This window comes from Dromiciops gliroides, chromosome 5 (assembly GCF_019393635.1).
Source record: "Dromiciops gliroides isolate mDroGli1 chromosome 5, mDroGli1.pri, whole genome shotgun sequence".
Taxonomy (NCBI): domain Eukaryota; kingdom Metazoa; phylum Chordata; class Mammalia; order Microbiotheria; family Microbiotheriidae; genus Dromiciops; species Dromiciops gliroides.
The window spans coordinates 47,937,640-47,960,144 of record NC_057865.1 but is presented as its reverse complement, the minus strand read 5'-3'; the positions used below and the strand labels follow the sequence as shown (position 1 = coordinate 47,960,144).

The 22,505-nt window shown below is 43.2% G+C and overlaps 1 protein-coding gene across 1 annotated transcript; it reads right to left on the bottom strand.

Annotated features, from left to right (window-relative positions):
• Positions 1-469: 469 nt before the first annotated feature.
• Positions 470-14,294, bottom strand: LOC122728556 (lanosterol 14-alpha demethylase). Its single transcript, XM_043967278.1, has 10 exons — positions 13,925-14,294; positions 12,189-12,287; positions 10,965-11,141; positions 10,272-10,398; positions 7,862-8,036; positions 4,798-4,917; positions 4,185-4,380; positions 3,506-3,601; positions 2,653-2,821; positions 470-2,054 (listed from the first exon to the last, which is right to left on the bottom strand). The coding sequence occupies exons 1-10, from the start codon at positions 14,156-14,158 to the stop codon at positions 1,876-1,878; spliced, it is 1,572 nt and encodes a 523-aa protein (XP_043823213.1). The 5' UTR covers positions 14,159-14,294; the 3' UTR covers positions 470-1,875.
• Between the last annotated feature and the right edge of the window lie 8,211 nt (positions 14,295-22,505).

The following is a 22,505-nucleotide window of genomic DNA, read 5'->3' as shown; positions in this document are numbered from 1 at the left end:
TTGAACTCAGGTACTCCTGAATCCAGGGCCAGTGCTTTATCCACTGCCCAACTAGCCGCCCCTGTTTAACTGTTTAACAGTGACTTTTATTCAGACACATCATTATTTATTTACTTCAAGTAGTTTGCATAGGATTTGATAGGACAGGCTGCAAAGAGCCTTAGTTAAATCTTATTGAATTAGATGGTGCCAAGACCTCAGCCACTTTGAGAGCTACAGGCCTCCATAGAAGTCAACCCTCTTAAGTTCTTTGAGGAATGAACTTCAGTCAGGATAGCCTACAAAAACAAGAGCAAACAAATAAGCTTTTTCTATAATGATGATTTTATACGTGATTTATACATGTGTACATTGAACACAAATGCATTTGTCCTATCCCAGATATTTAATAAGATGACTAAATTAAAATCCAGACAATTCTCTTCTTCCCACCCAGTATAAATAAAATACTTTGTGAACAAACTCATTGTTTTATCCAAAATTATTTTAATGTGAAAAATTAACAGCAGAACTTTAATTACATTTAATGAGTTCAACATGAGTCCTGAAAACTACTTTAACTAAGAACATTACTGGAACATACATGATATTTCAAGGAGGGGATATTTCAGCCTTACCTAGTAAGAACAAATTGTGCAGTCAAATGCACAGTATTAGTCTCTCACTCTCACTCTCTCACACACACACACACACACACACACACTCTCTCTCACACACACACGGTATAGTTTCAAGTTAGAACACATACATTGGTGTCAATTCCAATTTTACAATCTGATAGTTCCCTCTCCCTCAATCAAGCAGCTACTACATTGAATGGATTTCAGGTAATTTGATTAGATCAAGTAATAATGACCAAACTTAGTCCCAGGGGACACTTACAACTGTAGTCTATCTTTAACTGCTAGAAGGTGGGGTCCCCCCCACACACACACACAGAGGCAAGGTGTTCCTGTCTGATCTAGATAAAGGAGGTAGGAACTATATTCTTATGCAAAATACGGACAAATCTTTGGTACCATACAAACTTCTGGCACCCATTTCTCTCCCAGAAACCCAAAGAGATATTTTTGGACAGGAGGGGGACTTCCCAAAATTCTGCTGAAGCAGATAAGTTGAGTATAGCCTTCTGAGAGTGTACAGCTTCTGCGACGGTCAACCTAGGTTGTGAGCTGTATATATCCAATACATGAATAATTAGTAAGTATAAAAATTAATTAATTTGTAAAAAATATTTTAGGTATAATTTGAGAGTAAGGATTTACATGTTCAAATAGCCTTTTAAAAAGGACAAAAAGCTTATCAAACCATGGTTGGAATTCTGCTTTTCTAGTAACACAATTTGTAGGATATTGGTTATCTTGAGTCTGGCTATGAAAACATTTAATACAACTAACTACTCTTAATTTAAATGCAGCATTTAATTTTTAAAAATTCATCGATTAGTCATTCATGTGAAGCCTAAACCCGTCTCTAAGAATTTTATTGGATTTCACATTCATGATGTTAACAGTCCGGGGCAGACTCCCTCCGTCCCAGGGGATATATACATCCTTTTCTAAAAATTTATACTAGAAAACTGCCCTTAAAACTAATTCTGTTTGGAGGGACAGATCTTTCTCAACCTAATTCTAGAAAGTTTTAATAAGCGTCTTGACTCCAGTAATGTATACATGGCAAATAAACTATGAAAATGGTATTATAATCATGTAAACAAATACAATTATAGCATAAGGATTCATAAATTAGTTTTCCTTTAAAACTGCACACCCAAAAAACCCAGTACACAGTAAAGTGATCTTGTAAACTTCATTTGGTGCAAATGCTATAGTAGTTCCCAATACTATACAAGCATCTTTTCCCTGTCTTGTTTTTTCATGTTGTCCTTCGTTTGTATCTGATTATTGGGTTATGTGGGGTATGAATCATGGTTGTATAATTCACAGTAGGAAAATATCCATTAACAAGATCAAATTCATATAAACGAAGCAGAGTGGACCAAATTGTCTTAATTTGAACGTATGCAAAGTTTTCGCCAATGCAACGATGCCGACCTGTAAGAAGAAAGCAACAAACAAGATGAGGATTTGAATATATATTAAAATACTTTAGAGAAAAATGTTACTACTTATTACTGTTCTGGTTGTGGTTTTTGTTAGTTTGTGAAAGGTAATTCAAGTTGTATATTGTACTGAAAAAACAGAGCATGTATCCAAGCCAACAAAGGTCTAATGAGGAATAAGCTGACAATAAATAGGAATCGAGGGTTAGACTTTCATGGAGAACCAGTGATTGAAATCCTGCTTCTGCCACTTGCTAGATGACACTGAGCACAAGTCACATAGCCTCACACGACCTTGCTGGGCCTCTACCTCCCCAGGAGAACTTGTTTGGGGGGGGGGGGTGCACAGCTGAGGGAGACCTGAGGCCGAGCTGGAGAACCACTTTCATGATGTGGACTAGAGGTGACACTGGAGAATACTGTGAAGAAGGGAAGTATCACTGTAGCCGTTTTACAGAGAAGGAAGCAGAGGCTCTGAGAAGGAAGCCTGCCCAAGATCAAAATCAACGTATTTTTAAAATAGAATTAAGAAATGTTTACCAAAAACGCTGTAGCACAGGCACATAGAAATAAACAGGCAGCAGACTTACCAGCGCCAAATGGCACAAAGGAAAACTTCTCAACCGATGCAGGATTATCCTCTAAGTATCGGTCAGGATTAAAGTCCAAGCGCTCTATCCAAGAGTCTTTAAGTCTGTGATTAACAGTAGGAGAGACACACACCTGATGACCTGGAGGTATTGTATAGCCTGCTACAATCTACAAGTTAAGGGAACACAACACATTTTTCTTTAGGCAACTCAAATATATTCCAGATTAACTGAATTGAATTGAAATCAACCCCATAAGATAAGTGACCACCAATATTCATTTGTACATCAAAAAGAAAAAAATCTAGCCGGTGGCAGGCTGTTTAAACAAACATGTCACTGAATGGCCATCACTGATCAGCAAGCACTGTTAGCTCTCACTCACTTGGTCTTGTTCTTTCAAGAACAGGTGTGTCCTGCCCGTCCAGTGATTGGCTCCTGTCCCACCTCCCAGCTTCCTTTAAGTCTTAGCTGGAGGCCTCCCTTGGACAGGAAAGCCCTTCACAATCCCACCTCAGCACGGCGTTCCCCCTCTGCGGACACGTGCTGGGTCATCTCCCCCACTGGACGGTGAGCTCCAGGGCAGGGACTGTCTCTAACCTCTCTTTTGCATCCTGAGCACTTAGCACAGTGCCTGGCACACAGGATGCACTTAACTTAATCAATGCTTGTTAACTTAACCGACTCTCCCTGGGTGACCTGGACAAGTCCCGTCACCTCTCTGGGCCTCAGATTCATCTTAAAATGAGGGAGTTGGGCTAGAAGGACCCTGAGGACCCTCCCTGCCGACCCTAGATCAATAATCCTGGCGAACTGTTTTCAAATCTTAAGTAAATTCAGCAGAAACCCTTACCTGGGGAGTTTTGGCCAGTCTCATCATCGTCATTATAGGAGGTCTAAGTCTTAGTGTTTCTTTTAAACAGCGATCCAGCACCTGCAGCTCTTTGAGCTAAAGGGAGAAAGACCCGTGAGCAACATCATGAAGAACAAGTAATACAAAGGAAACGTCACAAATAAAACCACGTTAAATGTTTTTCTACTTGACTAGAACATTTATACTCTGCATGGTTCTCAGTGGCATCTCCAAGGCCAAGCCATGGAAGCACCTGCCACTCCCAAGAGAAAGGCAGGCAGCTTGACACAGCCACGAGTCTGGACACGTCGGCAGGGAACCACTGACTGTCCACTGAACTCTCTGGGCCTCAGTCTATGTAGAATGAGGTGATCGGCCAAATTCAACAAGCATTCCTGTGCCCTCTTTCAGCAAAGTTAAGTACACCATTCCCCCTGTTGGAGATCTTTTAAGGGTTCTAGGAATGGGGTCATGACCCATAGTTTAAGAAGCTTTGCTCTACATGTCTTAATTTTAAGAGGGGTGGGACACTAGAAATAAGGCGGCTGAGTAGGTTTTAGTCAGTGTTAGAAAGTGCCACCACAAGAAAGTCCCAAATCTAATAGCTAACCACATGCCTCCAAAATTGCCCTCTGGGACCCACTTAAGATTTTTATTTGAAACCCAAAGTCAAGCAAACCTGATCATAATGTAAGGGAGGCAAATGTTCTCCACAGACACTTCGCTGTTCTGAGAAACATTTTTCCTGAAGTGGTTTGTCTCTGGCCAAAAAGAAGCCCATCCAAGCACTTGTGGTTGAGGATGTGTGCTGCCCTGCTAACAGAAGTCCAATCAGCATCCCTGCAATTTCATCATCTGTCAGAGGCCGCCCATCCCTAAAGAAGTCAATAAGACAAACAACTTTACCACTTAAAGCAGTCCCACATACACCTCAAAATGTCCATGAAGTGTAAAAATCAACAGAGTTCCCAAGGGCCAAGGTAAATATCCCAAGTTCACATTTTCTTGGATGAAACAGTAGAAAGAAAGGTTAAAGACAAAGGAATTTATTTTAACTATTGAAGGCCCACTGGCAAAAAAAACAGTTCCCTATTTTTCCACTACTGAGTTCCTCATTTTTCACAATGATCTGTACACATTTTAAATAAAATAACATTTCAATTTAATGCCCACATATCAGTGCTAAAAACAATTTTTGCCAGAGGACAAAAAAGATAAAACATTAAACAGAATTATTAAATAATTTTCTTATTTTGACTCAGTATGTCTGCCTCTAAACAGTTTTTACTTACTTGTAAGTAGACTCTAGTAAAGTTTGGAGAATATCATCAGTTTTTTCTTTTGCCTTCCTACGTTTCTGGATTGCCTCACAGAAAATAGTTTTGATTGCTCGATGTGCTTGGTCCCGGCGCCTATAATTCAAAAATTATATATTATGTAAAAATGTAGAAATAATTACAAATGACTAGCTGCAGAGCTTTTCATTTCCTAAGTAGTGGCAAAATTCCAGCACGGGGGGTGGGGGTGGGTTGGGGGATTTTAAAACGGATCTAAATGCCCAAACCTATTAGACATGGCAACATTTATTTTTTTAATTTATTAAATAGCCACTCTTCTACTGATCTCTCCCTTGAAGGATCTTCCATTGTGAAAGCAGAATTTTTTTTAAAAAAACAACTTTCTTAATTGAAACACAGATTACTTTTAAGTAATCTTAAATTAAATTAAATTGGAGGCAATGTGATTCCAGTTCTAACAGCTTTGCTTCTGCTTTCTCATCTGCCTCTCCTCTTCTCCATTCTTTCCTCCTTATAGAATCAGAATGGTTCTCTTCCACCTCCCCCAAAGGAACTCCTAAGTAAGATAAACCCCATTCTAGTTTCTCCCCACCTCGGCACCCACCCCAAACCCTGAACAATTAATCAACATTGTGTATATCTTATCTATGCAAGGCACAGCTTTAGATGTTAAGTGTCAGGGACAGAAAGATATCAAACTCAATAGGGTGCCTGCCCTCAGAGAACTGACAAAACATAGCTTGGGAGGGACATAAGGCATAAAGTGTTTAATTGTTAGCTCACATTGAAAGAAAGAAGATGAAGAGATGCCAAAGTATATCACTGCTAAACAAATGGGACAACCCAGTTCATAATCTACAAAGTCTAGCTGCAGTAGTAAAGGAAGGCTTGATGAAGGAGGTGGAATGTGAGCTGGATTTTTTTCAAAAAGTTAAGTTTAAGTTAGGCATCGGGGAAAGATATTTCAAGCAGGGATAACTGGAATTAAAAGCAGTTAGGTATGTTCAAGACACTGATCCAAGTGGAGCAAGAGGCTCATGTAGGGCAATGAGACCAATTATAAAAATGAGTTGGAATCAGATTAGAGATGGTTTTAAATAGAAGAATAAAGCAAACCTTATCCTGTAAAAAAAATTAAAATGGAGAGCATCACTGAAGATGTCTGATGCTGTCAACTGACATTCAAATGCCCACTTTGCCACTTAGTGCTAATGTGGTCTTAGGTGATTCCCTCAATTACTCTATGCCTCAGTTGCCTCACCTGTAAAATTAAGGGTCTGAATAAAAGGACCTCTAAGATCCCTTCAGGCCCTTGGTCCTGGCTCAGCAGGCTGACAGCACAGTGAGTCAGTTGTGAGACCTGCCAGCACCAGCTGAGAGGGCAAACTGCCAGCTAGAGAACCATCCACAGGACAGGCACACCTTGGCCACAGAGGCCTCAGAGCAGAACTCCAGTGACCGGGCCCCTCTCCCCCAGCATAAGAAGCTTGCAGCAGTGCCCCCTGTGCTGCAGGAGCAGACTTCAACTTTAAAGGTAAAAAAATATATAAGCCACAATATGAGTAAGAAACAGAAAAGGGCCCTTGCCATTGAAAACTTCTGTGTTGCCAGGGAAGACTAAAACACAAATTCAGAAGGATAATACCCTCAAAATGGAAAGCCTCAAGGTGGAAGATGAATTGGTCAAGACCAAAAAGCCTAATTGGAAAACCTCAAAAAGGATTTTAAAAATCAAATGAGAGAGGTAGAAGGAAAAAATGGGAAAAGAAATAAGAGAAATGGGGGCAGCTAGGTGGTGCAGTAGATAAAGCACTGGCCCTGGATTCAGGAGGACCTGATTTCAAATCCAGCCTCAGACACTTGATACTTATTAGCTGTGTGACCCTGGACAAGTCACTTAACCCTCACTGCCCCAGAAAAAAAAAAGAGAGAGAGAGAAATGAAAGTTACACAAAATAATTATGAAAAAAAGAATCAACAGCTTGGAAAAGGAAGCAGAAAAATCGACTGAAGAAAACAATTCCTTAAAAAATACAATTGGCCAAATGGAGAAAACAATTGGCAGCTAAGTGGCGCAGTGGATAAAGCACTGGCCCTGGATTCAGGAGGACCTGAATTCAAATCCAGTCTCAGACACTTGTCACTTAACCCTCATTGACGGTGGGGAGGGAAGAGTTCTGTTTAAGACACACTGAATTTGAAATGTCTAAGAGACTTCCAATTTGAACTATTAGGTGGTTGGTAATGAAGTGCTGGGACTCGGGATAGAGACCAGGGATAGATGTATAGTTACATGCAGAGCAATAATTAAACCCACCGAAACTGATGAAGTTATCAAGTAAGAATATAAGGAAAGAAAAGAGACCCAGACAGAGCCCTAAGGTAGTATACACACAAAAGCACTGCAAAGGATAGCCATAATAAAAATAGCATTTATATAGAACTTTAAAGTTTGCAAAGTAGTTTATAAATCTCATTTTATCCTCACTACAATCCTGGAAGGTAGGTACTATTTTTGTTCCCATTTCACAAATGAAGCAACTTGAGGCAGACAGATAATCGAATTGAGTCACATACTAAGTGTCTGAGGCCAACTTTGAACTCAGATCTTCCTGAGTCCAGGTCCAGCAACTAAACTCTCCTTTTAATTAGCTCAATATTTAAAGGAGCCCTGTGGTAAAAAAATTTTTATATTGGAAATAAGCACCCCCAATTTGTTTTTTAATCTGACTTTCATTTGCACTTTTTCATAAAGCAGGGCATACCAATATACCAATATTACATTAAACGACATGACAAGAGAAGCAATGTGACCTTGGAGTTAGGAATGCCTGGCTTCATCTTCTGCCCAACACATATTACTCTGTCACCCTAGGAAGTCCCTTCTCAGTATGCCAAACACTTTAAAACTGAAAGTTAGAGATATTCATCTACATCAATACAGGGAAATCTTACACTGGGAGTTCCCTCTGTCAATGAAATTCCAGTCCAGACAAAAAGCAACAGCCAAGCACCACAAAAATTCCAAGTCAGATGAACCAGGTTATATAGTAAGTACCTGAAGCTGGGCAAAGGCAGCCAACCTGGCAGGAGCCAGGCAGCATGGCTGAAGCCTCCATCCAGGTCTGCGTAGAGCTGGGCCACTTTTTCATTCAGCTGGCTTCTGATCTCTTTTCCATGTAAACAGTGGCTAGCCGTGAGAATGATCAGCTCAGAAAGGGCTTCAAACAAGTCTGAGGAAAAGAAACAAAGAATCCGTCATCAGAGGCTACTGAGATGTCCCCTGCCAGGCCCTGAACCTGGGCCTGCCCTTTACAAAGGACATTCCAAAATGAAGAGAACTATTATTTGGTTTTTATAGATATGGCCGTAGACCTCTCACTGTGTCATGGAGATGACCCAGCTTCTCAAGGCTGGGTCAGCAGGACACAAGCCCTGGAAGATTCTATGGAGCTTTTGAAAGACTCTAATGGTCAGGGACTACTGACTGAAACTGGGCCTTGCTAAGGAGGAGGTCAAGACTTCTCACTGGCCACTGGGTGCTGGATCAATCACAGGCAATGGACAACGCAGCAAACCAAGAAAAATGGGAAACGGCCCTCAGCCAAGGAAAGCTGGGCACTCAAAATCACACCTTTGAGTCCATCAACACCTCACTTACTGATGACCACAACTATCTGATAACAAAAGGCTTCTCAGCAACACAGAGCAAGTTAATAAGTGCTGCATGCTCTATTCTCATAAGACAAATCTTATTTGAGAGATGGCTATTAAACTTGGTTAGCAGGTCTTCCCATTCCAAAGCAAACTGGGTCCAAATGGAAATGTTTTGGTATTTTAATTGTTGTATTTTAATACAGACACATCTGACAGTGCAAGAAAAAAAAGACTATGAAAACGTTTAGTTTTTTACGCAAAAGTAAAGCAAAGGATCATTTACTCTAAGTGCAAAAGACCCAACAGTCCCCAATAGTCCTGAGGACATGACCATGTTATGACGCAGTCCCAGTAAAAATGCTAGTTATCAGCATCATTCAGCAAGGTTAAGTATGTTCACTTTACTGCAATCGTAAGTAATCCATTTTGAAAATCGTTTCATTATCAACCTGGAGGGTCTTGCATGGGCTGATGATGAGTGAGATGAGCAGAACCAGAAGAACATTGTACACAGTATCATCAACATTGAGTGTTGATCTACTGTGATGGACTATATTCTTCTCACCAATGCAATGGGACAAAAGAGCTCTAGGGAACTCATGATAGAAGAGGATCTCCAAATGCAAGGGAAAAAAAAAAGAACTGTGGAGTATAGATGCTGAATGAACCATACTGTTTCTTTTGTTTTCGGTGCTGTTGTTTTTTCTATTTTGAGGTTTTTCATCATTGCTCTGATTTTTCTCTTATAACATGACTAATGCAGAAATAGGATTAATGTTATTATATGTGTGTGTGTGTGTGTGTACATATATATATATATAAAACCTATATCAGATTACGGGCTGTCTAGGGGAGGGGGGAGGGAGGGAGAAAAATCTGAAATTGGAAAGCCTGTATAAACAAAAGTTGAGAACTATCTTTACATGTAAGGGAAAAAAATAAAATACTTTATTAATTAAAAAAAAAAAAGAAAGAAAGAAAATAGTTTCATTATCATAGATAAAGTAATTTTTCTAGCTAATAAAGTAAAGTGGGAAATACATAATTTATGTGAATTATATTTTCCTACATGATGCATGATTGTATATAATTACACTGAGCAGCTGAATTTGAATGTTCAAAGTTTAAAACTGTCCTTATATGAAATTTTAAATTAGTTTCCCATTTGGAAAAGACCTTTTTTAATGACTTCTACATTAATTTTTTTTTATTTGGGGGAGGGGGGGGGCAAGGAAATGCAGGTTAAGTGACCTGCCCAGGGTCACATAGCTAGAAGTGTCAAGTGTCTGAGGCCAGATTTGAACTCAGGTCCTCATGAATCCAATTGGGGTCAGTGTTTTATCCACTGCACCACCTTGCTGTGCCCCAGCTACATTCATTTCTATCTTAAATTTTAACAAGTTTTAAATCATAAATTTTACATTTATCCTTACTCATGTATCTGAATGTATCTCATGTATGTAAAATGTATCTGTGAATATGTTACTTTAATTTTAAAGTTACATTAGCCATATCCAAGTGGCCATAAAGTTTTCAAATCAGATTTTTAAGTCTATACAAATCATGTTGTTTCCATTCCATTCCATTCAAGTTATTTCTAAAAATACTGCAATTTACCTAAAAAATTCCTATGTTAGAGAATTTGGGGGATGGGGAGAGCTAGAAGGAGGAACAATATAACAAAAAATTAAGATGATATCAAAACAGATACCAATTAAAAACTTTCCCCTCCCCTAACAAGCAAAATCCCTATATTAAAATACTCAAAATCTAACAGTAATATCAGAATAAAATTTTTAAATCTTACTTACTTTTTTCTCCACTTTCTCCCCAGCTTTCAAAGTATTGCTTTGTTTCTTTTTCAATTATCGAAACATGTTGTTTAAAATGGGCTATATTAAGGCCAGTTTTTAACATTTTCTTTTGTTCCAAGAATACCTTCAAAAAATGAATTAAATATTAAAAGATTAAGGAGGACACATTTTTTTTATTATAAGATGTCTACTTAACATATCTTTCACAGAAAACTATATTCTGAAAAACAGAAATAAGACAAAAAAAAAAACCTATACCAAAATTAGCAACCTACAACCCTAAACAAATGAACTGCAAAATTCGCTACTAGGGCTCAATGCCTTCAAGCTGCAGTCTGTCTTAAATGCTTCCTCTCAAGCTTCAAACTTATTCCCTCCAACTCATCACCCCAGCCAAAAAAACAAACCAACCAGCCCCAAAACCCTGTACGTTTTCCACTGATTCAGTTTGGCTTATCCTGTGCCCTTCACCTTCTTTGTCCCCTTATACATCTCCTCTCCAACCCTACTAACTCAAGGCTACTATTGAGTAGCAACTGTTAATAGTTCTACACTAGCTAACTAGGCTAGATTCCTTAATAACATACAAGAAACCCTTTGAGAATGATTATTTAGTTTCCATCATTACTTTAGTTGGCCTTCTAGGTTAAAACATTTAACTGATAGTAATCCCCAAAAAGTTACACATACTGGGTTTGGCACATCATAAGCAACTCCTTTTCCAAAGACTGGTGTTGTGAGCCGACTGTAAATATCTTCTGCATTCAGATCTTCGTTTTTGCTGTTGAAGAACAGGGCAGCAGCATCACTACCAAGGAGGTATGTAAACTTCTTGCCCACCATTGTAAAACTAAATACAGGTCCATACTGGGAAGGAAGAAAGTATACACAATAATCTGAAACAAAATACTCGTTATTTTTTACACTCTATCTCCAAAGTCATCTAGTCCATCACGCCTTGAAATACAAAATTCTTCTATGCTGATGCCAACAAGTATCAATAGCCAGACTCCACATGCAGACCTCCCGAAATAGGAAGCTCACTACTTCTTAAGGTAACTGAATCCACTTTAGACGGGTTTTCCCTTATACCGTGCCATGGTTTGCACCTGTGACCTAACTAACCTCATTACCGTCTCTCCTTGAAGGAGCAGTGGAAGGACCTTGGAGAGCTCCACCCCGCCCCTCCATCTAAGGAGGCCCAGTGCAGCCACCTCATCATTTATTAATCAGGGACAGCAGAGTTTCATTATGTCACATTTTTCAGCTTCTTTTTTCTGTGTTATCTTCCCCTGTGAGTTCCTGAAGGGCAGGGATTTCCTCCTGCCTTTCTTTGTACCTCTACCTTTTAGTATAGGAGAAGCTTAATGCTAACTGGCACACAGTAAGAGTTTAACGCTTACTGACTGCCTGACCTTAAAAGGCAGAGCAGTGAAATGACTTGTCCAGGATCACAAAGAATCAGGACTTGAAAACAGATCTTCCCAATTGCCTGATCAGAGCCTCATTCACGACCCCATTCCTCTAATCCATCCATTGGGGTACTTTTCACAAGCAGTCTGAGATTGCACCTCCTTCCCTACAGTGTCCTATGAAGCCCAAGTAGGGGTTTCCTACTGACCACCATCAATCAGGTGAGTGGAGATCAGTATAGTTTCAGGAGAGAAAAAATGTGTGAAAGACTAGACACTGAAAAGGGAATACACAGGTTATCAAAAGAATCCTGGCAAATCCAGTCTCAAACACTTGACACTTACTAGCTGTGTGACACTGGGCAAGTCACTTAACCCTCATTGCCCCGACCAAAAAAAAAAAAATCTTGGGGTGAGCGAATAAGGGAAAACCCAAGGAAAGCTAATCTAAATTTTACTGATCCACAAGGTAGATTTGGCTTGACTCAAGTGGAAGACTCACCTTCTCATATGCATTTTCTAGAAACTCAATAGGACTTTTTCCAAATGCTATTGCGTGTCCAAGGAAAGGAATAGGAGAGAAAATGTGGGGTGGACTTTTCTGAAAGAGAAAAAAGAGACAGTGACTTATTTTTAGACACATTTACAACAAATACAGTTTTTAAAAATTCAACATGTGGCCGCTAAAACTTTAAAAAATAAGACAAAGGATGGAAGCAACATGAAAGTTCATTTAAGAATAACAAAGCATTGAACAATGCAGAACAGCCATTCTAAGAGCACAAAGCACAGAACAGAAGAGCACTGTAGCTTCAGATGTTGCACACAGTTGAGGACACTGCAAAAATTACTACTTTAAATACAGGACAAATCTGCAGAGTCAAGAAGCAAAAACAAAAAGGGCAAGGGTCACTATGTGTGTGTCCTTGCATCCAGTTTCTTCTAATAACCTCAATTTTAGTTCCAGAACACTAGTGAATGGAGAGTGAGTAAAGAACTAGCTAAAAATTAAAACTAGAGGGAGAGGAAGGAACAAAATAAAGCGATCGGCATATCGGTGAACAAAGAGTCTGTCCCAGAACATTAAAAGCTAAGTAAGCAAAAAGGGGAGGCAGGATTACTATGAACCTTAATATGAATTCCCCTTCACATGAAGGCTGGCAACTAACCATAAATAGCCCTTCTGAGAGCACCAAAAGAGACTGTTAACGTTAAAGTTTCCTGGAAATCAAGGTTGTGGTCAGCGGTGAAGAAAAAAAATTCGCTCTCCCTCTTCCCAATTTCCCTTAACCCAGGTGTCATCCCAGACTCTTCTCTGGCACCATATTCTACATTTGCCCAAATCTCCTGCCTAGTCTCTCCCTCCTCTCCACTCAGAAGCCTGGACCAAGGCAATAATCTGGTTGTTCTCCCTTCCTCAACATCCTCCCCACTCCAATCCATTCTCTACTCCTTTCCTAAAGCCCAAGCCTGACTGTCATCAACTCCCACACCCCCGTCCCCCAATAGATTCCATTCTAGAAACACAAATTACTCAACAGAATCAAATACAAACACCCTCCACAAGCGAGGCCCCTCCTTCCTTAGTCTTCTTAGACCCCAGCTTCCCTCAGACGTTACTTTTCCCCCTTTGTCTTCTCTCTCCTCTCCCTCCCTCCTCCCTCCTTTCCTCTTCCCCTCTCCCCCCTCATCCTTCTCTCTCCCCCCACCTGGGTCCATAGTAAACACTCTCAAGTGTGTGTTGACTGACAGTGCTGAGCCCTTGGAAGGGCAAGTGTTCTCCTCCACCCCTGATTTCACCAAGATAACCTGCCACGATCAGTGACTTCTGCACTACAATCCGCGTCTGAAGTCTGCTCGGTCCGTCTGAGTGGACAGTCCCCCCCCCTTCCCCCCCCCGCCCCATCTGCAGGATGGAAAGGACCGTGCAGCGCACGCTCCGGCCAAGGTCAAGGGGCATGCCCGGTCCGGGACAGCTCCACCAGAGGCCCGAGACGAGAAAAGACCCGGGAGTTGAAGGGGACCAGTCTAATTCGCCACCAAACCGCCCACGTAGAAGGCCCCACGAGGCCGGGCCTCCGAGACCACTTCTCCTCGGTCCCCCGCGCCCGGGGTGAGGCGGCCAAGGCCCGCGCTGACCCGCACCGCCCACCCCACGAGCGCCCGCTCCCCTCGGCGGGGGGATGGGGAGCCCCGCGCACACCCCCAGCCCGGAGACGCCCCCACGCGTGACCGTACCCCTTCTCCGGCCGGCTGCTCCGGGCGGCCCAGCCCGCGGCGCAGCAGGTAGGCCAGGCTGAGCGTGCAGACGCACGCGGCCAGCACGGCCGACAGCCGTCCGCCGCCCGCCACGGCGTCCACGGCGCCCTCCAGCATCCCGAGCAGCGCCATCCCCGCTGCCGCCGCCGCCGCCGAGCCCGCGGTGGCCGCTCCTACCATCCACCAGAGAGACCTGGAAGCCGGGGTCGCCATCCCCGCCGCCGCCGCCCTCCGCAGACGGACCGAATGACGGACGGACGCGCCCCAGGTAACCTAGGCTAGGGGCGGCGGGGGCCGGTAGTGGCCCTAGAAGTCCGCGGCCCCGCCTCCCCGGTCCCGGCTCGCGCTACGGCTACGTCACACAGGGAGGGGCGGGCCTCGGCCCGGGCCCCGCCTCCGCACCGGCCCCGGGACTCCACGCTCCCTCCGAGCCCGTCTCCCTGCGCCGCCCGGGGCGGAGGTCGGAGCGCGCCGGGGGTGGGAGAGGCGCGGGCTGGGGGTGGGGGTCGCCGAGTTCTCGAGTCTGCGGCTTCGAGGCACGCCCGCGGATGTTTCCGGAGGGGCGGGGGGGCGATCCCCGCGAGGCTGCGCCGAGGCACTACTTTTCGCGGGGGAGGGGAGGCGGCCGGTTGACGGCCTCTCTCGGAGCCATCTCTCGGAGGCCGCCGTGGAGCCACCCACCTGACGGGCGGCCACCGCGCTGATTGCTCGGGCTCCGCCTGAGGTGATGTCGGCTTATGTGACGTCACGGTCACCCTGCGGCGGAGCGGCGTGGTCTCTGCGGGAGGCCACGCCCCAGGCCCGCCCTCGGAGTCACACGTGCTCCCTCGGGGGCGGTCTCGGAACTCATTACAGCTCTTCTCAGGTGGGGCCGGCGGAATCCCTGGGGCGAGGCGCGCCACCTGCTGGTGGGCGAAGAAGGAAGGCGAGCAGAGGCTAGAGGGCTTTTCTGTGCCCCCAGCCAAAAGGGAGGCTGAGCAGTCAAAAAATATTAGGATCCCAAGAAGGGCAAAACTCCCTGACCTCAGGGAGCTTACAGTCTAAGGGGAGAGGGAGCCCCAACAGAACGGCAGTAGCCTTACCTAATGCGAAAACCAGCAGGCCCTCCCAATAATTCCGTGATTTAGATGCCCCCATTTTATAGAGGAGGAAACTGAGGCTGAGAGTTATAGATACATCATGACATATACAGTGGTTCAGTCTGACTCCTCATGGCCCCACGTGGGGTTTTCTTGACAAAGACAGGAGTGCTTTGCCAATTTCCTTCTCCAGCCCCATTTAACAGATGAGGAAACAGGCAGACAGGGTGAAGTGACTTGCCCAGGGTCACACAGCTAATAAGTGACTGAGGCTGGATTTGAACTCATGAAGAGGCGGCTTCCTGATTCCAGCCCCAGGGGCATGCTATCCGCTGTCCCACCTGCCTAATTTATACAGAAAGCAGAGGTGGCATCTTCACTCCAGTGCTTTGCTTAACTCCAATTGTATGTTGTCTCCCCCATTAGACTGTAAACTTGAGGGCAGGGTCTGTATTTTGCCTCTTTTTGTATCTCTTTTTTGGGAGGGGTAGTTTTGTATTTTTTGAATCTTAGCATGCTGCCTGGCACATAAGAGGGACTTAATAAATGGGATTGGATTGGGTTGAATCTGGGGAGACCAGGAAAGGCCTCCAGGGGAAGGAGGCCAGTAAGATGAAGGAGCAGGGGCTACATTCAGAAGGGCTTCGAATGCCAAACACTGGGGGAGGAAGTGATTCGCTTTAGACAAAACGCATTGCCTGCTGAGTGGAGGATGGATTGCAGTGGGGAGAGATTTGGGGCAGGAGGACCCTAGAAGGCTATTGCAGCAGTCCCAATGAGAGTGGAAAAAAAGACTATGGAGGGTCTAGAAAGGAGAGAGGAGAGTGCTCTGTGTCCCATCTCAGTGCCTTGGTCCCTTCTGTCCTGCTTCGTCTCCCTCACCTATGCTTTTGAATTTCTAGCTTCCCTCAAAGCTTAGCTGCTACATCCTATGAGGCCTCCCTTGTTACTACTGTCCCCCCTTTAAAATACAGCATATTTATCATAAATCTAGCAAGTGTGTTCTGGTATTGGGGGTGTCTCTTCTCTAATAATATTGGCTCAACCCCCTCCACTTGTGTTCCACCCCCACACTGTTAGCCACTGGTGAGTTTCAAGCACCCCAGTTCCATTTAAGCACTTAACACCAATTTGCTTTTTGACCAGGATATTTACTTCAAAGGCATAGTGATAATAAACATGTATCCCTGGGGTCTTAGGGCACACTCTCTCTACTCTTGCTACTGAGAACACACCATTCCCTCTGCCATCCAGACTCTCCCCTGGGGAGAACAAAGTCACATTTAACACAATTTCTACATAGCACTGGTGTCACTAAGGTCAATTCCAGATAAGGCATTCATTGCTGCTAAATAGATGAGTCCTCAGCTCAGCTACCTCTGGGCTGGGTCCTGGACTCCTTAATGTCCAGGCCTCTAGTTGGCTCATTCTCCTGACCTTCTGAATCTCCCAAGGCTGGAGGAGATTTCTGAGTCATTTCCTTCATCTAAAGCAAAAATATAAAGGCAACAGCCCAAAGCTTCTCCCCATATTACAGCGCTGTTTCCTCCCTAGTCACAGTAATCTAAGGTGATCAAAACCAAAAGCAGGAAACCAGCCAGTGATTCAAGTGTGAGAGGAGGGAGGTGAGAGGAGGCACAGAAATGGGAGAAAGAACAATGAGTAATGGGAACAATGGCAACACTGCCGTAACACACAGTACAGTGAAGGAAAGGAGATTAGCCAGGAAAGGTCAGAGGTTGCATTTTTTACCTCAGAGCAAAAGAAAATGATCACTTTTTAAACAGAAAGTGATGTGGTCAGTCAGCCCTGTGCTTTAGAAATATCACTTTGGCAGCCGTGTAGAGGATGGAGCAGAGAGGAGAGAGAGAGAGAGAGAGTCCATCCAGAGCTCTGGACCTGCAATACCTCTTCCACACTAGACATCTTCAGCTGATGTCCTACAGGCATATCAAACTCAACCTGCCCAAAACTGAGCTCATTTTTGTTGTTGTTGTTGTTGTTGTTATTCAGTCATTTCATTTGCATAGGACTCTTCATGACCCCTTTGGGGAGTTTCTTGGCATAGATATTGGAGTAGTCTTCCATTTCCTTCTCCAGCTCATTTTACAGATGGGGAAACTGAGGCAAGCAGGGTGAAGTGACTTGCCCAGGGTCACAGAGCTAGTAAGTGTCTGAGGCCAGATTTGAACTCAGGAAGATGAGTCTTCCTGATTCCAGACCCAGTACTCTATCCACTGGGCCACCTAGCTGCCCCAGAGCTCATTTTATAAGTATAGAAATTGAATTCCATTTTTTTCTAAAAAAATCTTTCCTACTAAAAATTACCCCTCTTGGAAGCTCCCCTATTTCTATCAAGGGCACCAATCATCCTTCCAGTTATCCAAGTTTGCAACCTGGGAGGCGCCCTAGACTCTACCCTCCATCATGAGTATCCAAGTCTAATTGGTTCTTCCCATTGCCCCTATTATTTCACCTCCTCAGTATTTCTCACAGATGATCACAATGTCTGGCTGCCCATACTGCAAGCACCAGAGCCCAGTCCTCCATCGTGTCTGGCCTTGCCAAGTGTGATAGCCTTGTAATTAATCTCCCTATGCCCTCTCATGCATCTACAACCCAGATTCCACGTCATTACAAAATCAACATTGCTCAAACACAGGTCCAGCTATGTCCTTCCTCTGATCAGGAAGCAAGAACTCTCCTTTGTCATTAGGATAAAGTACAAAGGATGCCTTTTGGCATTAAAAGACCTTCACATGGGCAGCTAAGTGGTCGGGACAGCTAGGTGGTTCAGTGGATAGAGCACCGGCCCTGGAGTCAGGAGGACCTGAGTTCAAATCCGGTCTCAGACACTTAACACTTACTAGCTGTGTGACCCTGGGCAAGTCACTTAACCCCAATTGCCTCACTTAAAAAAACAAAAAACCTTCACAATCCAATCTAGGCCAGTGATATTCCAGTCCAAAGGGCCACTTGCTGTTCCTTCTTTGTAACATTTCATCTTCTGTTTTTGTACCTTTTGAACACTCCTCCTCACATAGTAGATACAATAAATGTTTACTGACTGAGATTGTCCTCCGTGGATGGAATGTTCTCTCTCCTCACTTTAGCCTCTAGGAAACCCTTGCTTACTTCAAATTTCAGAGACTGAAGAGCTATCTCCTAAATTAGAGCCCAGCTCAGAGTGTGCAACCCCTACCAAAACCATTGCTTATTTATTGTAAAAATATAGCCTGTATTTACTTGTCTGGAAGCATGTCGTATCCCCCCAGTAGGATATAAGTAAGGCCAAGGATGTTCTCACTTTCATATTTCTATCCCTAGTGCCTATCATCATACCTGACACAGAGTAGTTGAATGAAAAAAATTATTATTAAATACTTACTATGTGCTACTTAGGGTGGCTAGGGTGGTGAAATAGAGCGCTACACCTGGAGTCAGGAAGATGGCTCTTCCTGACTTCAAATCTGGCCTCAGACACTTCCAAGCTCTGTGACCCTGAGGAAGTCACTTAACCCAGTTTGCCTCAAGTTTCATCATCTGAAGAAAATGAGCTGAAGAAGAAAATGGCAAACCACCCCAGTATCTTTGCCAAGAAAACCTTAAATGGGGTCGCAAAGAGTCAGACACAACTGAAACAACTGAATGACAACAAATGTGCTACTTGTACTGGGATATAAACAGAAAAGTGAGATGGTCCCTGTTCACTAATTGAAGGAAACAACACATATAGGAGAGTGTGGCTGCAGGGCAGATGGAAAGGTTCTGGGAACCACGGGGTGGGGGGTAAGCAGCAGGGCAGACAGGCCCTATTCTCCTAATGAAAGCATCCTACCTACAGGTATTTATTTTTCCATTTTGTGCTTGATAAAACTGAAGATCAGAGAGGTTAAATGTCTTTCCCGTGGTGACACAGCCACTAACAATGTCAGAGGCACAATCAAAAATCAGTTTTCCACTAAGTAGAAGTTCAGTCAGCAAGCATTTCTAAGCACCTACTACGTGCCAGGAACGGTGCTAAGCACTGAGGATGCAGAGAAAAGCAGGGGGGAGGGGAGGCCCCACTCTCAAGGAGATAACAGCTTAATAATGGCAGAGAAAACTTGCAAACAACTACGTAGAAATGCAATATATAGAGGACAAATAGGAGATGACAGAAAAGATACTAAAATTAAGTAGGACTAGATAAAGCTTCTTGAAAAAGATAGGATGTTAGCTAAGACCTGGAGGAAGCCCATGAGGCCAGGATGAGGAGGGAGAGCGTCCCAGGGGTCAGGCAGAGCCTGGGGAAACGCTTGGATGTTAGAGTGCGTGGATGAGAGTCAGGTGTACGGAATTTGAGAAGGTAGGAAGAGATCAAGTTATAGAGGGCTTTAAAAGCCAAACAGGAGCTATTCCATCCTGAGGTTAACAGGCAACTACTAAAGTTGATTAAATAGAAAAGTGGTATCATTAGAAGAAGATCAGTTTGAGAGCCATCTCAGTGGGGGTGGGGGGTTATTTCCGCACGGCGGAGCCAGCGAATCTTCTTGGGGAGAGACGGCCGCAGATCTCTCCGCTGTGGTGGCTCTCATTTCATCTGCAGCTTCTGCCCCGGCAAAGAACTGGACCTCTGCACTTCTTCCCTTACTAGCCCACCTGTGTGCTTCCACCTGACCCCTCCCCTCCTTGTCTCGCCTCCTCATTCGGCCTCCCTCCCAGACCTAAGGTTGGTGAGCAGAGAAACAGATAATAGAATCACTGTTTCAGAGCTAGGAAGGGCTCTTAGAAACCACTGAGTTCGACTGTGTCCTTTTAGTATAAGAAAACGGCCCAATTATCTGTGTGCACGTCCATATGAAGTAGTAGTCAGGATTTGAACCCAGCCTCCGTGAAGCATTTCCTGATTCTTAGGATTGCCTACACTCCCTCTCAATTAATTAATTACCTTGTAGTTGCTCTTCTGTTTTATTTCTGCAAAATGTTTTTGGAGTTGCATTTACATAGTTCCTGGAAAGGGGGGGGGACAGCTAGATGGCACAGTGGATAAAGCACTGGCTTTATATTTATTTACTTATTTATATTTTTTTCAGGAGGACCTGAGTTCAAATGCGGCCTCAGACACTTGACACTAGCTGTGTGACCCTGGGCAAGTCACTTAACCCTCATTGCCCTCCCCCCCCCAAAAAAACCATAGTTCCTGGGTATTTTGGTAGACTACCAGATATTTCATTATTATTTCAAAATTTTTTGAATTCCAAATATTCATAGCTCTTTCTCCTGTGTTTGCTTTTGTTTTATTTTGGTAATGTACAAGAATTCTGATGATTCATTTTACATCCCCAAACTTTGCTGAATTTGTTAGTCGTTTTAATGCATTTCAATTGCCTCTCCAGGGTTTTCTAGCTTGACCATCATCTCATCTGCAAAAGGGATGGTTTTGCTTTCTCTTGGTCTATGTTTTTTTTCAATTTCTTTTTCTTGTCTCATCGCTACAGTTATCTTTTTTTAGCATTCTATTAGATAATAGTAGTGAAAATGGACATCTTTGCTTTACTCCTAACCTTTTAGAAAGCCTTCTAACTTTTCTTATTTACAAGATATGTTTGCTCTTGGTTTTAGATAAACTTTAGTCCTACTACTTTAGTAAGGAAAAATCCATTTAATCCCATGTTTACTGGGTGGGCTTAGAACTGAGTATTGCATTTGATCAAAAGTCTTTTCGGCATCTATTCAAATGATTTATTATATTTATGGCTTTCCTCATATTAAGCCAACTCTGCATTCTTGGCACAAATACAACCTGGCCACGGTATATAATCCTTCTACTATGCTGTAGTTTCTTTGCTAATATGGTCCTAATAGAGACATTTAGGTAGAATATTGTTTTGAGTAGTTCTGAATAGCAAACCAAATAAATTCCGGGGGGGAGCCAGACCGTGTTGCTTATGTAAAATTTGTATAAGGTGATGTGTATCCTTGTTGATAGCCAGTAGGCTGTTTGGTCCGTGTGTGGCATGGATCACAGCAAAAGGCAGGACCCTGATTCCATGTCAGATCTAGCCCGATCCTGCCCCCAAGGGAAATGATTGCATTTTCCATGCTGGGAAGAACCAGCAGAGGGATGTGGCGGTACTGTTAGCAGTCTAGAAGGAGAGGAGCAGTCGAAGTCCAGGACCTCCATGGATGGGTGAGCTCTCCTTTTCACTTTGCTGGCTCCAAAAGTGGCGTGGAGTCTAGAGGACAGAGGAGAGGAGCACTATTTATTAGCCTTTCCTTCCTGGAGAGCAGATGATCATGCCTGATGCAGTCCACAATTGCTATTGTGACATACTGATAATTCATGTGGAAATTGCAGCCTCCTCTATTTTTCTCAGACAAACAGACAGACAAGCCCCTCCCCCTCAATTTGTTCTTATGAAGTTGATTTTTTTGAACCCAAGCATAAGACTTTATTTATATTATTTATTATTATTATTATTATTATTTATATTGATCCTATTGGATTTCCTTTTATTAGATTCAGCCCCAAGTTCTAGCGTGGCAATCTAATTGTATATCCTGACTCTTGTCATCTGATGGGTAGCTCTCTCTCCCAGCTTTAATTCCTGTACAAATTCCAAAATGGTTCATTCCAGGTGAACTTTGGTTTTATAAATAGCTGTACAGATGGATGGTAGAGAGATAGATGTCAATGTGTGTGCTATTGTGGTTCTGTTTGAGTGGGATGGGAAGTACACCCACTGACCCCTGTAATAGAGACTCGAGGAGAAAGGAGGCCAAGGCATTGATTTTATTTCTTTCGAAAGAAAGGTGCACCACACTCACTGGGACAACCAGGAGGTGTGACACACCGGGATTAGGAAGCCAAGCAGTTTTTATACTCTTTACAGACATCTAATTTGAGAAAAATGCGGTAATTGGGTTCAGCAATAAATCATTCTCCTGGAATGTTAGATTATTTTGTAAAATTTTCTGTTTCTGCAACAATGTATCATGTCTACATAATGTCTCGGTGCAGACTCTATGAAGCAATTTTTAAGTTGATATGCCTATATTTAGAAAGGGGGATAGTAGCTTCCCATTATTGCCTCTCTCTAGAGAAAAAACAGAGAGAGAAATAGGGGGCTCTAAGGGGCTTTAAGACTTTGAGATCAGATCACTAGGCCGAAGGGGGGGCACTTTCCATCTCAGTGGAGAGTCATATCGCTATGTCCCTCTCATGTTCATCTCACTTTTCATCAATTACTCCATATATTTTCTCATTTTCTTCATATTTTTCTTTTTTATGGTGCCATAACATAAGGAGAGAATCATGAGGAAGCATAGGGCAAATGATGCTTTGGAGTTGTTTTTATTTTGTTAAAATTACAATGAAGAGAATTTCTGGCTTGACATTCTTACCACCATTTGCTTAAGATGAGCTACTTTTCCCCCCTAACTCTTCATCCTTGATTGTATGATCTGCAGCAGTACCCCATTAATGGATCTTCAGACAG

Excerpts from the sequence above, each read along its gene's own strand:
- LOC122728556 (XM_043967278.1), bottom strand. The coding sequence starts at position 14,158 with ATGGCGACCCCGGCTTCCAGGTCTCTCTGGTGGATGGTAGGAGCGGCC. Across the intron at positions 11,142-12,188 it reads TAGAAAATGCATATGAGAAG|TATGGACCTGTATTTAGTTT; the intron begins GTGAGTCTTCCA and ends CTTCCTTCCCAG. Across the intron at positions 4,918-7,861 it reads CTGCCTTTGCCCAGCTTCAG|GCGCCGGGACCAAGCACATC; the intron begins GTACTTACTATA and ends TTTGAATTATAG.